This window comes from Linepithema humile, chromosome 4 (genome assembly GCF_040581485.1).
Source record: "Linepithema humile isolate Giens D197 chromosome 4, Lhum_UNIL_v1.0, whole genome shotgun sequence".
Taxonomy (NCBI): domain Eukaryota; kingdom Metazoa; phylum Arthropoda; class Insecta; order Hymenoptera; family Formicidae; genus Linepithema; species Linepithema humile.
The window spans coordinates 27,334,384-27,347,857 of NC_090131.1; the positions used below are offsets into that span (position 1 = coordinate 27,334,384).

The window sequence follows — 13,474 nt, forward strand, 5'->3', positions numbered from 1 at the left end:
TGCAGAAAATGACGAGAGAGACAATTTCCTTTGCTATTAAAAGTCTTTATTCAATTAGATGAGAGAAAAACATTACTTCTTACATTTTTTGTTAAATTGCTTCATAAATGATCAATTAAAATGGTAAAAAAATAAAAACAAATACTGGCGATGCCAATATTGTCATTTGATACGAAAGCGCCTTAAATTCCATATAAAATCACTAACAAACCATTATTAATCATTATTTCTGGAAATGTTCAATTATTAATTTTTTTAACGATTCTTACCTCAATCCCAAATCTTCAGAAAGTAAAAGCAATCGTAGTTTGATTAAGATCCTTCACAATTATGACTTTTAACGTTGACTTTTAACCGTAAAAGATAATGGTTAATGTCTCGTGATACGGATATTGTGCTCATTTTTAATTATCTCCTAATGAATTGCACTAATGGATCGCACTACGCGCGTAAAGTTACTTAACTTGTCTGATAACTATCTCGACGTGCCTGTAGTTTCGCCTGTGCCGCTAATAAATTTCATATAAGGAATCGTAATTAATACTACACACACGAGGAAGCGCGGAAACAGTCTTCGAATCGAGCAACACGTGTTGAATGTACGTTCAGTTCTTGAGTATCGCTTTGTCGGAGCACTTGAACTTGCGCGCATTACCAAGAGCGTGAAACCCCCGTGCACGCTTTCCAATTATTTCATTTTTCTCGCGGCATAATCTGATTTTGATGATCAATTAATGTCTGTTTTTGGCATCTACGAGTGCATATAAGCGCCAGCTGGAGAAATCGCTTACACTTTTTTTACTTGACTTTTTAAAGCGGATACGTTGGATCATTTTAGAAATTGTTCGAGACATATGAATTTGAAATTATAAATTATATATTTATTGTGGCATGTATCTCGCGAACAAATGAAGGAAAAGATGACGGAAAATACGTGGACAAAAATGACAAGAAATGGCATACTCACCAATGACTCCTCATAAAGCTTGTGAGCAATGATACTCGTACTCTCGAACATATCCTTGCCAGGACCAGAAGCGAAGCACATTTCTTTCTCCCCGGGACACGTGTACTGATCGGTGCAGTTTTTACCGGAGAATTCGCATTTTGGTCCACGTGTGTTCGGTGAAACGTCGCCGAGATTCGTCGAGGCGAAGGCTCCTACGAACGAGCCCTAGAAAAAATATCATGGCACTTGTATTGAAAAATATTACTCTCTCGTTCATTTATTTTATCAACAATAAACTACATTACTTAATTATTGTTTAAATCACATTAATTCCTGCAATTTTATGAGATGAGAGAGTGTGAACTTTCAGACACGTGTAAAATAAGTATGGAAAATAAAACGATATATGATTGCGCGTCACTTTTTGTCATAAATATATATAAAACTTCATCAAGTCATATTACTACGCAATGTAGTTAATTTCGAGCGAGAATAAAATTTCATTATCCATTAATTGTCCTAAGAAAATCGCCCATGAACAAAATTACACGTAGTAAAATCGTAATAACATGCAAATGAAATGAATTGCATTAACCTGACGTCATTTAACTATCGTTTTCTTACATAAAATAAAATGTCAGTGGCGGGCATTCAAGAATTACTTGTTATATATTAAATATATTACTTTTTTTTATCAATAATATTCTTCTCATTCTTAATACATAATAAAGATTAAAATTTATTTAACAGAACTAAGACTACAATTAAAATTATTAATTTATAGTCGATTAAATATTATGACAAGATTATTATGAAAAGATATAAAAATATACCAGCGAAAATGTAAAACGTACGCGTAAGATACTTTTTAGATAAAAAATTCAAGAATTTGTTTCTATTATAAAATATAAGAACGCTTCTTTTCAACTTTTCCACAAAAAAATTATTTGCTCTTAATAAAATTGTCAAGGATTAATCTTTAATAAATTAATTAATAATAAATTAATAGATAATTATAATTAATAAGTTTAATAGATTAATCTAACATGATATAATTTTATTATTTCATACCATTAATTATTATGTAATCCTTTTTTATGTAAAATTAATTTATTAACAATTTTTTATTATTTCTAGCTTTATATTTATAAATATCAAGTAATAACCGTTTTGTTAATATATGATCGGAGATTGAGACGTGTTCAGCCACTGGGATATTATCTTATCTACATTATAATGTGCGATATGTGCATCCTAGAATTTTTGCTAGAATTCTGATTAATCGTACTCTGACTGTTTAAAATGTAAATGCGACTATCACAATAGAGTAGATAAGAATTAACAGTGCCAAGTAAAAAATAAAATGCAACCAAAATACGCAGCAGGCTGCACAACAAAGAGGCCAAATGGATTTAGCTTGAAAGGGAAAAAGAGATAATGATAGTGGACGCACGCGATCTTCTGAGCGTATAATGCGGGAAAATAAAAGCTCATGAAACTACCGCCTGCATGCAATTTTGCTCATTTCAAACAATTTATTTAAATATGTTCGTGTACGTAATTTCGCAATCTCACCTCGGCGCGCGGTAAATTTACTTATTGTTACTATCCGTCTTCTTTATTATATTATATTGACATTCTTCATTATATTTGACATTGCGGCACGGCGTAGAAAATAGAGCATCGTGTAACTCGCCGCGGTGTACGCATCGCCAATTAATTCAGCGATGTGTATTCGTTAGCGCAGACTTACCTTGCCAGTCGCGCCATTATCGTTCATCATTTTCTCGAAGAGGATCGAAGCGTAGCCTACATTGTCGCTGGAGACCAAGCGATTGGTATTGTTCATACTAGTGGGATGCACGGCGAACCAATTTATGGCACCCATGGGTTTATCATCGGCGCCGATGAATTTGACCTGCGTTAATATCTTGTCTACGTCATATTCATATCTGAAAAAAGGAGAAGAAATTTGAATCTTATCTGTTGGCTCTTTTTCTGACAAAGAAATGTCATTAAAATAAAATTCAACTCGATTCTTTTAAAATAAAATTACTAGAAGAGTTTATTACTAGAAGAGTTTCATCGAAATAAAAGAAACTTATATTTCATATTGCGAAATATCATGAAAATTCGATTAAAACGATTTCTGTCATAATTTCTATCATAAATTTTCGAGAATGTATTTCTCCCGCTTACACGGAGAGAAATACTTGCAAATACGTTGACACATGTCATACATCGTGTAATATGTAATAAACACGATCGGTTTGTGTATTCCGAGAATTAATATACCCCGGGTGCGAATATTCGATACCTCAATGCATTCTGCAATCCCCTTACTAAGCAATTTGCAATCTAAATTGACTGCCTGTGTTATTTGAGAACGTTGCGTACATAATCCGAATGCAAGGCTACATTTATAATACGGCAAATACGTCCTTCAAACGTCCTAATGCTCTGATATTAACAATCAATTTCGCTCGAAACGATTTAAAAAATGATGTAGCAAACCGCCTCTGCGTCTCATTAATTTATATGTAACCAAATATCCTATAATTTATGGTGAATATTAATATTATTATAATTTTAAAATATTTTTCTTTTGAAAACATTTTGAGCGATTCTATCTGCTAATATAATTAAAATTGTATTATTCTTTTAGATAATGGAAAATAAAAAAATTGTATTATTTATTCAGATAAAACGCATTATAACTATTCAATGGCTCACTTGTCTCTCTCTGATTGCGGATTATTACGGTAGGCTTGCGGGCTTCTATTAATATTAGCATCTAAAACTTGACCGTGTGTGATAAAGATCTTTCCAGGCGCAACAGCATTGTGGGCGCGCTCGATGCTCTGTAATATCGATACAAATATCATTGTTATCGGCTATTATCATTGATTAGTAGAATGGCGCACAATACAACGCCGTAATCACGTTTGCGTATCAATTCACCTTTGTTATACCGTTGACAACGGCGTTAAACGACTCTCTGACGAAGCCAAATGTGGTCAAATCGAAAAGTACGTCGAGCATGAAACCACCCGGGCTCGAGTGAGTATGTGTACCACTAATCATCACGTTTCTCTCCGTGTACATGTCGTCAAATTGGAGTCGCAATTTGCGCAGCACCTGCAGCGAGAAGAATTACGATTAATATCGCGCGATAACGATCGCATTTTGGGACAAAGCTTATCCTAAAAACAAATCGTACATTTTAACCGCACACGTATTCAGATGTGAAAAACTATTGAAAAGTTTCGCGCTACACAAATTGTGTGATAGATCAGAAATATAAATTAATGAAAATCTATATCATATGCCTTTTTATCAGAAGTGACTCTTCTCTCTTTTGTATCTAAAGTCAATTTTATAAATGCAGTTTCTACAGCAATCGTAAATATAACCAAGAATAAATATGTATCACCTCTTGCCGTATGTCGTGGCATATCATCGCGCTATCCACGCTGACAAACACAAATCTTTCTACGCCATCGTCTATTATGAAAGCCCTGGAAAAAGTTCGAAGGTGAAGACCATTTCCCTTCTGCTCGATTTTTGCATATCCCATCTGAAACGCATACAATGGTTATTGAAATTGAAAACTCGTTTAAATCCCACATTGTTTGTTTTAATTACTTTGTTAGTGTAGCTCCATTAATGTAGTTTTCATTTTTACCAACCATAATATTTTTCCGTAATTTTTTACTTTTTAAAAGAAACTCTGCATTCTGTAATTTTATTTGTTAATATAATACATAGTTCGTTCGAATAAAAACTTTTATTTGATTTCCACTAAATATTTTACGCGCAGTTTTTTACGAGATTTCCACTAGAAAATACACAAAGTGTTAATACTAACAAAGACAATATCTGCAATAGGTCCTGTGCAGTCAGCTCTTCCGACGCCGATGCTGTAGGTGGCAAGTGCGGCTGGCAATAGTAGCAGGAGAAGCCATAACGCAGATAAGCCGCGAGTTCTTAGAGATGACGGCACCGACGTAGCCATTCAGCTTTGTGAGCTCCTTGGCAGATCAGGCTGAAAGCAAAGAACGAAATGATAGGTGCGCCCGTAAATGCGAATATATAACCCTCGGATACTCGATGTACGTATTGACTTACGGCTGCTCTCCGCGATATCTCTCGTTTAAGAAGGAGTACAGCCAGCGATTTCCAATCAGAATTTTCTATTTGTCGGAAAATTTTTCAAACACATGAGATAACGAAGTGTGTCATTGTTGGCGATAAGAAAATAAACCGGGCACAAGAACTCTACGAATAATAGAAAAACAATTGCGCACTTGGTCTACTAAAATACTGAATTATTTCGACAAAAGAATATATCACAAGTCAAGTGGGTGCTATCAAGATCATTTTCTTGATCATTATCTTGTTAAAACTAACAAATATTTGCTTTTAACTTTAACTATTCGACAGAAAGATAATAAGTATCGACATTCAACACTTTACGCATGAATCATATAATTAGCGGCTATTGTCTCGAATCGACTTGAGATATTGATCGCTCTCGTCGGTCACTCGAACGATTTTATCAATTGCTAATTGAAAGAGACGGTTTGATGGATTGATCCTTAGAGTGTCTCAAGGACGACCGGTGACGATGTGCGAAACGACTTTCTCTGATCTGTAGTTACGGGTATTTCGGTGATGACAAGAAAAAAAAAAAGGAGGCGACGAAACTTTCACAAGCATCTCACGTTACGTGGTTTCGCCTTTAACTAGGCATTAACTCCAGTAAAGCTTCAATAGGAATGTGGAAAGCATGTTTGCAGCGAATGCAGAGAGACGCGCAATCCTATTGTACTCTGCTGAATGCACTAGACTTCCGTGCATTTGTCGGTTGAATAGGGTCGAGAGAGTTTTCGAGATAATCACAGAGGAAAATTGTGTACTGATTTATTTAAGCTAAAAACAAAAAATTATCACAGAAAATTATCTATATAATAATATAACGTTTTGCTCTGAGCATTGGAAAATAATGAAGATCAAAAGGTGCGAGACACGCAAGAGTCTTAAGCGAGCATGTGAAATCGGCAGGGCAAATAGCAAGTTGTATATCTCTCTTTTCCATTACCCTCCATTACACAAAATGTAGATAGTTAATCAAATCTGTCGCACCGTTTGAAGATGAACGCCTTACGTGAGTAGCACGTGTGACACGTTAGCGCGCACAGCTGATGGAAAGGAGTATGCAACGCTGTTCGTGACGACACATATGAGTGTACACATGCGTGTGTGCATGAGTAAATCTCTCGGTATTCTATACAGTCTACAGGTGCAGTCGTGAATGTACCGAACGATGCAGTTACGTGTTTATTCGAACGTGTGCTGGACACGTAGAGAGTTTACTCGTCGATGTTACGTGAGATATACAATCGAATGCCTGGATCAAAACATTCGTCACATCTGTCGGAATTTTCATTGTTCTCCCGTCAAATGGTCATCTATACACGTCAAAATATCGACAATCGCGCAACATCGTTTTTCGAAGGTGCACGCCGATAAATTCCTCGTATTTCGCCGCTCTTCAGTTCAATATCGAGAAATTCGGAGATTTCCATTTCATTTTGCAACTTCAATTTTTATGCAAAAAATCTCGCTTTTACACTTTCTCGATTTTAAGGGAAAAATTTGGAAACTGAAATAAACCGCTCTTGTAAATGCTTCGTTCACGTCTCGCACGTTTGCTCTAGATTTTGTGGTCGGTTGAAATCGCATTCAGACTACGGTGAGTCAGCGCAATTTATCCATTTATAGGATCGCAGATGCCGAGACTAGTAATATAAGTAGCGGAGGATTTAGCTGAAAATGATACCGGTGTGACAATGTTAAATCTAACATTACGCAATCAACACGCGCTTTTGATGTTTTCGTCGAGAATAACTCGCAGGAATGTGCGACACTCGCGGAAATAGAGCTGCGAGTAACGTTTCATAACGTTAATTAGTGAAAACAAACAACTTTTCCCGTATTATATTCCTATACAATCCGACAATATCATACTGCCTTGTACAAAATATCAATTTCACGTCGAGAATTTTTGCATAACTGACGAGGAAACAAAAGTAGTTAATTCGAAAAAAAATTCAGCAATATTTTTCACGTTTCTCGAAATGAAAAGACATTTCCATAATCCTATTGCGTTTGGACGTGAAGAGACTTAAAATTCAAGAACATGCTTTCAATTTCGTATCGATCGCCAATGTTGCATTACATGAGCAAGTTGTATTAAGCAAGAGATAAATCTCTTATCAATGCATACAGTGACAACTTGTTTAGCCACTCTTTTAAGCCGGATCTCCACAGGTTGGATTTCAAAGCTGCGAATTAAAATGACTATGAACGTGGATATTAAAATAAAAATGCTCCGAATCGATACGACACAAGTACACAATGCGGCGATAATATTTCACGAACATCCGTGATGTCTGTCCTCTCCGCACTTTCGCGGTCACTAATAAATTCCTGACTCATCCTGCATTCATATGAGATTGTCCTCGAAATTTGCATTTTATGCAGTTCTTTGTACAGATTTAGACTATGGCGAGTACCATCTGTGAATCACAAAACCGTCAATTTAACTTTCCTCGTAAGATCTGTTGAAGGCTCTTTTGAAGGTTCCGACGAGCATTCAAAATATAATATCGCTTAGTAGAAGTAGCGGTTTGAATTCGTATTTCTATTTTCCTTCTTCCTATTTTCAATTTAGTTGATTCAAACCGCGCATACGCTATGCTTGCATTATATGTTGATATATTGGTTGAAGAATTTATTACTTTACTTTTAATTTATCTTTTAATATTCTATTGCAAATGTTAATTGCATTTGCAATATGCATTTAGAAAATGGAATTTTTATTGGCCGTTATTATGGCGTTATTCTTAAACTTCTCGTTGAGTCATTTTTCCAGCTTTCTCGCGCCTCGTGGCGAGCTCGTTTTAATCACCCCCGTTTAATTTAATGGCCAGGTACTAGGAAGCGTTTAATTAAAAGGAGGATCAAGGCCGACTCGAAAGAGTATCCATATATATGATGCGCGCGATTATTCTTCCGATGCTGATCTTTTTGGAACTTTGTCATCATTTTGCGTGTTATAACATAATTATAGATTAAATAATTGAATTCTATAAATTGTATAATATTGAATTTCATAGTTTTTCTATATTGACAACAAATCGTTTAAAATGTAAGGACAAAATTTCGATATAAAATACATATTTACTCATTTAGAAAAAAAATGTTGGTAAACAGATGAAAGCGACAATGAAACAGACATCAGAAAATACAAATAACAATCAGCTAAGCAGACGACTTACGAATAAAAGCAAAATTAAATATGAAAATATTCATAAAGCAAATTGTGACCATATTGAAGGTTTGATGGAACAATCGAAAAATAAAATATCAGTAAATGTAACATAAATAGATAAGATAAAATCGCACAGACAATTAGAATTTATGGCTTTATAGCCCAATAGAAACTGTTGTGAGATAGTTTCTTATATAAAATTATACGCAATGTTTAATCATTGTAAAATTACTGGGTTATAAGAATCAAGTGACAAGTATCTCTTGAACCGTCGAGCCTATATTCGAGAAAAAGTCACAAGAGCCGGATGCTGTTAAATTTCGAGGAGACGATTAATTACGTCAGTTATGTGGACGCCAAGTGGAGACAGTGCTTTCACTTTTCGTGAAATCATGTATTCGAGACCATTCCTGTGCACATTTCTCTCTCGACATAATTATATTTTGAATTATATTTTGAATTAAAAAAAAGTGGATCTCTATTCTATATTTAACACTTATCAAATATGCACGTTTGTCTAAAACGTAACCAAGTTATTTTATATCATCAGTGATAAAAGTTGCGTAATAAAATTTACTGTGCAAACTCTGTCATAAAAGCTTCTACCGTAAAGATAAACATATTCTATACGATATAATTTTATGCAAGTAAGTTAATGTTTATGAATGTAATTTCGAAATAAATTATTTTAAAATAAATGATGTAATTAGCTTGTATTAGGTGAAACGTTGATATTTACGATATTTGTCACATTTGCGTAAACATTAATCATATGAGTGATCTGTAATTTAATAAAATTAGTATGTTCTACATTTATAATATTGATAAGAATTAAACGGAAGTATTAAACGCATCAAACATATCACCATGTAGTGTCGAATAATAAATAAAATAAATAAGAAAAATGTAATTGCAAAATAAAAATGGTGCTAACAACAAGTTTTTATCACAGAAGATATCGTTATCGCGTTATCTCATTTAAAGCATAAAATAAAAAAAAAGACAAGAATAATATAAATAGCGCAAGCTTCGCTTAAAGATTATTAATGATGAAAACATTTATAATTACACACCTAAGTCGCATTTACTCCAATTGTGGCCGATCGAGATATATTGTCTCTGCTCTAGCAACAAACAAATGCAATTAACAAACTAACTATCACAAAACTAACTTTACACTGTTGACTTTACAGAAACAGAATGTCGCCACTTCCGGTCACATGGTCATCGGTAGCGATGCCCGAAACAAAGAGGAGTATGGCACTGCCGGTGTGTGACGAGTTTACCGGGAACTCGTGTAACTAGCGCATTAATTGCGACTCGAGTAACCAGTCAAGTCGAGCGGCATGCAATCGGCACGTATTTTCGAGGTGGATATCCGTGATCCCAATCAAGGATTTCCATTTAAACGTTACGCGGCGTGTCGCGGACGGACCGGCGAGTCCTGGTGAATCCTCGACGGCGAGGAAAAGAAAGAATACGACCAGCTGGGACCGCGTTACAGACAGAGGCCGTCTGCCCGTCACCACGAAGACTCCGTTCGGATACCGAACCCAACGTTGGGACTCACATGGTTGCCGGCTGCGAAGAAGGGGAAACGGAAACGATCCTACGGCTATTCTCATTGCACACATACACGCACACACACACGCGCGCAATGATCTACTTGCTTCCTTGTTGCTTCGCTCCACACCTCTGTGCCTTTCCATCACTCTCTGTCTCTCTCTTGCTCTCTTCAACTCAGCACAATGAATGTAAATGTACACGGTGTAGGTCAACAGTATATGATAGCAGAGCAATCATCACAAACAGAATTACAGAGGAGCGTTTTTGTACAATTCGAATGTTTGAATCGATGTTGATCGAATTATGTGAGGGAAAGAAATAAGCCGTTATATGATATATGAAAGAAATAAATCATTTTCACTAAATTTTATTATTATAGTTGTTAAAAGAACGCATGAATTGCGATGAAATGCTGTGGAGGGATTAAAATTAAATTTAATTATAAGCTGAATTAAAAGTTTCAAATTAAAAAATAAAATTAAAATAATCAAGACTCTGGTAGAAATTTAATGCAGTTTTCCATTTAGACAGTTATATTGGCTTCTTCTTAGTAATTGAACAGTAAAACTATTTAGGATTCCAATCAAGACGTAACGCTTTTCGCGCAGTTGCTACATAGAAAAAATGTACAAAATCTGAACTCAGTTACTTAGCAGTAAAAGAGCAATAAGTAAATAATTGACAATTGTCACTTTTAACCTCTCTTGAAATTTTTATGACAGAATTATGTGAATTGCGTATTCTAAGCTGTTTTAATTCTATAAGTTTTTTTTTCTTTGCCCTATATTTTTGCACGCGTTCGCACATTTTTATTAATTTTACACTTGATTATTTTATACATAACATAAAAAAAGTTTTATACACCAGCGCACAATGTATTATTACTTACAAAACGTATACATGAGAACAACTAAACTAAACAAAAACTGATCAAAAACCTTTTAATATTAATATATTTTAACAAAATATATTTTTGGCAAAATTAGTTAAAGCAATTTTATTGTATAATAAAATTGCTTTTACTAATTTTGTTTAGTTACAATGCAGTATTTTTGTGTATAAAAAAAAACCAGTAACATTAGATAGTAACTGGCCAGTGTTCAATCAAACTGCACAAATTTCTACCAGAGGAGTTTAATTCGAAAGCTTTAAATTGAATTTTTTATATCATTAAGGCAAAAGGCAGGATTCTATAGTTTACACATCGTATTAATATTTGGAATTAACGTTGGTTTCACTTTTATTTGAAGTAAAACAATGATAAACGGTGTAAATATTATAATAAATGTAACTTATTATGTTTATTAAATTACGTGTTATTGTAATTTAATTTAATATTATATTATATTCTATTTTATATATTCTATTAAATTATTATTTGTACAAGATTATGTGCGACAATATATTATATTTCGTACTACTAAATAAAAGTTGCAGGAAAAACATGCAAATTCCAAAAAGATATAAAGCGCTGATATTTCAAGCAGCCTTATGGTTTATGCGGACGATATTTGTTCAAAAATGGTGCACTCGTGAACGAAATGTCACAACCCTGGAAATATATTCAAACATCTTTCTCGGCAAATACATGTGTAAAAGTAGGAGGATAAAGAAAAAATATTGCTGGTGGGAGAACACGTTTTAAACGGCCGAGATTATGAATTCATATGATCGCGGATCGCGTGGAAAAAAAACGGATACACTGCGCTCCGATTTCCCTTGACTTCGATACGAACCCGCATACCAGCTCGAATATTATTTTCCCAGCTATCTCTTCCAGGATTTCTCAAAGAATGCGAAAGCAAATTTCACATCTCTGAAATTCTCCGTGTTGTAAATACATACGTTAATCGATCGCGTAATCATCAGTGCATGTAAATTTTGCTTTTACATACTAAATATGACGCGATAAAAGAAATTGCAAAACTTTGCCTTCACAAAGTTTATTTACAACGAAAATATTTCATTTAGATTGTTAAATCTGAATTTTTAATAAATACTCACAAAATAAAAGCGTTTTCTCGTAGGTTTTCTGTTTAACGTGATGGATGGCAATCATCTCAAAGCAATTTCTCTCTTGTCTCGCCTGTGCAAGAGACTCCTTTCTCGTTTCTTTTTTAAATCTTGCTTAAAGAACCAGTTTTTCTTGCGAAATTTTTGCAGCATGTTAGATTACCGATTTTCCGAACAATGCGCGTATTTAAAAAAGACACCCGGGCATCATTATTTGCAACGAACCGTGCAGAATTTTAATGTAAACCGCAAGGTAAAGTCATTAAAATAAATTGCAAAATTATATTTAATCTATATAATTAGTTTTTTCTTGCTAAAATAACACACATTACTTTTTATATCAAATACAAATAAAAATAAAAATTAATTGCTTCTAAAACATTGAAAGCTAATATAATTTACACGTAGCAGTTTAGAAACGTTACGCCAACGGTTTCCCGGTTTAATTACATAATTTTGATAAACGACGCGTAATAAATCTTCTTGAAAATGTCTCTTCGGTGATGTGCTTAACAAGTTGTGGGTCAAGCGAGACATCGATATTTAGTTGAGAGAAATTCGTTCGTCGCTTTCGTTGATTTCTTCGAGCACTCTTGATTTATACGCAAACGAGATAATTGCGAAGATTCTATATGATAATTATTACGTTGCGATTAGATGAGCGTAAATCAATGAAGATCACTGTTGAATGAAGAAATCCGATACGTCAATAAAATCGTGCACTTGGTGTAACGTTGGAGCGCGTACTGTCACTTTCATCGATCCGTAGCGCGACTCGAGCACTTACAGGAGAAAGTAAAACGAGGCGGATTGTGCAATTATCGTCGCTACAATAGCGCAAAAACGATCTCAACGTAACAAAACACCAGCCTGATGTACCGACACGCGGCTGTGCAGTGCAAATTATCAATTTACAGTAATGATCATTTAATCGCCAATGATCGTGATAATTGTCATAATGAGAGAATAATGTAATTTTCGCTATTTTGGATATTGGACATATCACATATAAAATTTCAAAATATAAAGTGTGTTTAACATGCAGTTCGATTTAACATTAACATGTTTTAGCGAAAATATATTTATAAAAAAGCTACTTTCAGCCTACGAAAATTTCAGGAAGTATCGCGTGTCTTCCTTGCCACAGCGGAAAAGCACATTGTAATTCGAGCTTACAATGTTCCGCGTATGTAACAGCTTTGCAAATTACGTTCTGCTGCGTGCACGCAATAATTGGAACGCGACGATATAAAATATCGCATTACAATAAAAAAAAAAAAAAAAAATAGTATTCTGAATGAATCATTTCGTTTCATAAAATTAATTTGTTCCCGCCATATTTCTTATGTCGCATATAATACGACATATTTCAGCTTTCAGCTTTATCGCATCCGTTCTTTCCTCGGTTCTTCGAAAAAATAATGTTAAAAATTAAGATACCATTTGTTAATAATGTAAAAAAATAATTTCTAATATTTACAATAATTTAAGTAGTAGAAGCCGAGTAATTTATTTAAGATTGAAAGCTGTTAAATAAGAGGTGAAAACACATTACGGAATTGCGAAGACCTCTAAATATGGGAGATTTATTAGTAGTGCCATGTTACGTG

The 13,474-nt window shown here is 34.3% G+C and overlaps 1 protein-coding gene across 3 annotated transcripts in view; it reads right to left on the reverse strand.

Annotated features, from left to right (window-relative positions):
• Window positions 1–12,110, reverse strand: part of CDase (neutral ceramidase) — a 39,029-nt gene extending 26,919 nt beyond the window's left edge. For 2 of the 3 annotated variants that reach the window (XR_001101214.2, XM_012371797.2), the window contains exons 1-7: window positions 9,359–9,905; window positions 4,818–4,994; window positions 4,383–4,526; window positions 3,911–4,087; window positions 3,683–3,810; window positions 2,703–2,901; window positions 968–1,174 (exon numbers count right to left, since the gene is read on the reverse strand). Coding sequence is in view for 2 of the 3 variants with exons in the window: in XM_012371797.2 (XP_012227220.1) it covers window positions 968–1,174; window positions 2,703–2,901; window positions 3,683–3,810; window positions 3,911–4,087; window positions 4,383–4,526; window positions 4,818–4,964 (1,002 nt within the window). In the remaining variant the exon portion in view is untranslated. Of the gene's footprint in view, window positions 1–967; window positions 1,175–2,702; window positions 2,902–3,682; window positions 3,811–3,910; window positions 4,088–4,382; window positions 4,527–4,817; window positions 4,995–9,358; window positions 9,906–11,855 lie in introns of those variants that run through there. The other variant, XM_067353216.1, reaches the window with a different exon arrangement.
• Between the last annotated feature and the right edge of the window lie 1,364 nt (window positions 12,111–13,474).